We start from the raw sequence: 4,201 nt of genomic DNA, 5'->3' as shown, positions 1-4,201 counted from the left end.
TGCAGTCGCTCATTTCTTCGTAATCAGTCAACCGATTCAAGTAGCGTATGATTAGAGAATAAATGATAGATTTTGTCTTTTGTCTATCAATATCGTGTCATAATGGATGGGCTGGCCAATATTTTGAGTAGTGGATGCCGGCGCAGCCGGTATCCACTACGATAAAAATATTGGCCAGCCCATCCATTATGACACGATATTGATAGGCAAAAGACAAAATCCTATCTTTTATTCTCATTCTTATTCAGTTTTAATGTAATTTTTGCGAGAAAAACTGCCATTTTTCAGAAAAAAATAAAGTTACTTTTGTGAGGACATCCCCGTTGTTTTAAATGAACGAAACCATCACGAACATCTAAGCCGCCGAAGCGCGTTCTTAGTTCTCGCACGTGTATTACGCGAACGCATTATCGCGCGATCATTGAGGAGCAACAAGCGTGCCGCCGTTGCGTGGCGGCACGCGCCCTGACAAATATCACTATCAACTATTGTGAGATATTATACACCCGAAAACCAATCAAATTACGTGAATTCTTTACAAGACGCACCCATTGAATAAGAATGGATGATAAAATGAGCTAAATGCTGGTTTTTACATGATGCGATCAAGCAAAATGAGTCTGATGTCGATCAAAATCAAAATTCAGTTTTCAATTTCATTACATGAGCCATTCTCAGAGCTTTATTTTGCTGAAAACCACATCATAATTAGACTTACGGTTCAAGAGGTAAGATATGGACATTCTAGTGTTGTTCAGAACAATAAACTACAAAGGAAGTTGAATACTGTTATTGGCTATATCTCAAAATCAATTTTGCTTGGTCACATCACAATTTTGTGCCTATTTCTCGACTTATGTCTAAATTTTTTCTGGGACACCCTGTATTCACATTCAATGAGGTAAAATTCCTGTGATCATCAGAAGAAAGTCTGTTCCACACCAAGGCACTTCGTTTAGAAAAAGTTCGTTTACCTGAATTATTATTCAAAGATGGCAAGACAAGTATATTACAAGATTGACTTCTGGTACATTTAGAATGAATTGAAGAAGTAAAAATAAATTGCCATGAGAGGTAAGATGGAGCATGATGATGAAGACATTTAAAAACAGTTACAAGAAGCTGTTTATCCCATCTTTCATTTAATCTGTCACAGGAAAGAGTGTTCATATGTCAGGAATGGGTGTCCTGATGTCTGCAGACAAAAGAACACGAGCATGTTTGTTTTCAAGAATTTATGAAAGATATGGAAATGCAGTTTGATCAATTGGACTGCAATCATCAAAATGAGGGAAAACCAATGCATTGGCAAGTAAATTTAATGTGGCTGGAGGAAGATTGAACTTAACTCTGCGAATGACAACAATTCGTTATAATGGATAAGTTCATTCCAAGTTAAGATTGGATCAAATATGACTTCAAACACCTTAATTATTAACCCTAAGGTCCGTATGCACAAAAGAGTTAGACCGGGTCTAAAGGTAGACCTGGTCTAAGCAGACTTTAGTTCCACCAGGAATGGACCTTTACTCTTATTTCCTTCCTAAAGAAGCTAGCAAATTTTAAAGATTTAAATGCAAAGTTCAAAAATAATACAAAAGACCTTAGGAAAATGTAAAGGAAAAAGTCCTTTCTCCTGGTATTAAATTCCACTTAGACCAGGTCTAACATTAGACCCGGTCTAACTCTTTTGTGCATACGAAGATTACGAACCCAATAGTCTAATTACCACAGATAAGTTAAATGTCATTGAAATGTTTGATTTGACAAATAGATTTGTTCCAGAACGCATGTTCTTAGTTTTCTTAATGTTAAGAGTACGCTTGTTGATTTTAAACCACCGAGCAAATTTTAACAAACTATCATTCATCCGTGACTGTGTCTGATGATTTTAAAAAGCAAAGTTTTAACGTCAGCATACATAACACATTTATAGTCCATACATTCAGGAAGAGACTTAACAAAAATTATAAACAACAGTTGATCTAAGATCGAGCCCTGTGGAATGCCGATGTTGCACTGAACCTTTAGTCCCCTGGTTTCAGTAGACACTAAGGTGAACACGTGATGTCACTACGCAGTCTACACCGCTGCGTCAAGTAAGTACTCTGCGTCAGAAGTAACCCAGCAAACACAAAACGTTTTCGACATCATTCGCAAAAAGGTTATAAAAGGTTGTCAGAAAACGTTTAAATGTCGGGTTATATAAAGGGTATATTAAGAGTATAAAACGTTTTCATAACCTTAAAAAACATTTTTGATAATCTACTGCTCAGCAAACAAAAATGTTTTACAGAAAACGTTTAAATGTCGGGTTATATAAAGGGTATAAAAACGTTTTAATAACATTCCAAAAACATTCTTGAAAACTTGATACAAAACATTCTAAACAGAATGTTATTTTGGGGTTGAAAAATATTTTGCGAAAAACGTTTGCCAAAAATATTTTCAATAACGTTTTAAAAACGTTTTCATGACCTTTATATAACCCGACATTTAAATGTTATTAAAAGGTTTTGAAAAAACATTTTAAGAACATTTCTGTGTTTGCTGGGTTCAAACATTTAAACATAATGTTATTTAAGTATTGACACAATATTTGGCAAAAATGTTTGTAAAAATAGTTTACAATAACATTTTTGAAAACATTTAAAATATTGTTGTAGTGTGTTTTCATACAAAACGTTTTAAAACGTTATCATGACCTTTATATAACCCGACATTTTAATGTTATTAAAACGTTTTTACCTAAACCAAAAGCCAAAATATAACTTATTTAAAACGTTTTTAAAACGTTTTTGTGTTTGCTGGAAGAACAATGTGGTACACGATTGAACAATCATACGTCGTACCACGCCACGTGCTAATTTTCTAAACCTTAACAAAAGTCGTCTCTTTTTATACTCTCATAATTTTTGTGCTGCATGCAAATGTTTGAAATACTAAGGCATAGACGAATCCAACGAGCCACTCGTGATGGTCAGAATTCATTCGGCCATTACTGGGTCCCCTGCGCACCAAACTGGTGTTGTGACTGCCCAATTGGGTGGATTAAAGCCCCCTAAAAATCGATGTTATATTGTATTGTGTGGTAAACTTTCATCATTCTTTTGTCTACGTGTAACACGCTGATGGAATGCAGTTTATATTTCCCGCCAAGGACGCATCATGTCACATTTCAGGTGGGATAGACTCAGCGGGGACCCAGCTATGGCTGCCATTGAGGTGTAGGAATGCGTGAAATTGGATTCGTCTATATAATGCGTCCATTATCTTTACCGTGGTCACTGAGATTATGCCACACTTTCTTGCTTCACCCAGAGACGTTTAAAAACATTTTTCTCATTATTAATCATTAAAGTACAGTGATCCGTAGCATTCTCTACCACATTATACCTTGTTTTCGTGAGATTTCTCCGTGTATTGGTTATAGATGTAGCATTGCCAACGCAGAGGTTATGAAGGTAAGTTTCTTTATCTTTGAAGTACTGTAAATCGCGACGAAAACTTGGTCCATATGCCGCGATTTTCTTCCACAATGTTTGGTTGAAATATTCATAAAGACGTGTATCTGCTACATTCCATTTACGTATCCTGTCTTTCAGTGGTTCTGATAAGGACTGTGAGCGAGATTCATCTGCCCTTACATTTTGTTTCAGGTATAAGATATCATCAAAACTCCAACACATAAGCTTGCGGAGCAACAGCAAAGATTCGTCGAAATATTCCGTAATAAGCATTAGATCAAATTCACGAGAAAGCTTCTTAATATGTTTTGCCACCGCTGATGAGTTCCTAAACTTCGTTGTTCGCAATCCCAAATCAAGCATTTGATTATTGTCTAGAAAACGAGCACCGTATTTTGGGGCAGTGAGCCAATCACTTATCTGCATTTCCGCAGATCCTTCCCCTTCTTTAATGTGTCCAAAAAACACAAACGCGGATTCGAAATGGTTCACTGGATTTCGCAACAAGGAAATATACTTAGTGCCGTTTTTCATAACGCTTTGAAAAAAATTACGATTGTACCTAATATGCCCTGCAGAAATGTCGAACTGATTTACGTAATTATCATAAGCACCTCTGGGTACATTTAATGGTGGAAGGATGTTAGTTAAATCTACTTTTATGTATCTGATGTGTCCAGTTTGTTTATCATCCGCATTTAACACAAATGAAGAATTGCGATAGTACCCGTACA

At 36.0% G+C, this 4,201-nt stretch overlaps 1 protein-coding gene across 1 annotated transcript; it reads right to left on the bottom strand.

Moving 5' to 3' along the window:
* Positions 1–3,293: 3,293 nt before the first annotated feature.
* Positions 3,294–3,893, bottom strand: LOC140172735 (galactosylceramide sulfotransferase-like). Its single transcript, XM_072195867.1, has one exon. It carries the CDS (start codon positions 3,891–3,893, stop codon positions 3,294–3,296), a length of 600 nt encoding a protein of 199 aa, XP_072051968.1.
* Between the last annotated feature and the right edge of the window lie 308 nt (positions 3,894–4,201).

Source organism: Amphiura filiformis, chromosome 16, assembly GCF_039555335.1.
Source record: "Amphiura filiformis chromosome 16, Afil_fr2py, whole genome shotgun sequence".
Lineage (NCBI taxonomy): Eukaryota > Metazoa > Echinodermata > Ophiuroidea > Amphilepidida > Amphiuridae > Amphiura > Amphiura filiformis.
The sequence above is the reverse complement of the archived record's forward strand: the minus strand, read 5'-3'. Positions and strand labels throughout refer to the sequence as shown.

Excerpts from the sequence above, each read along its gene's own strand:
- LOC140172735 (XM_072195867.1), bottom strand. The coding sequence starts at position 3,893 with ATGCAGATAAGTGATTGGCTCACTGCCCCAAAATACGGTGCTCGTTTT.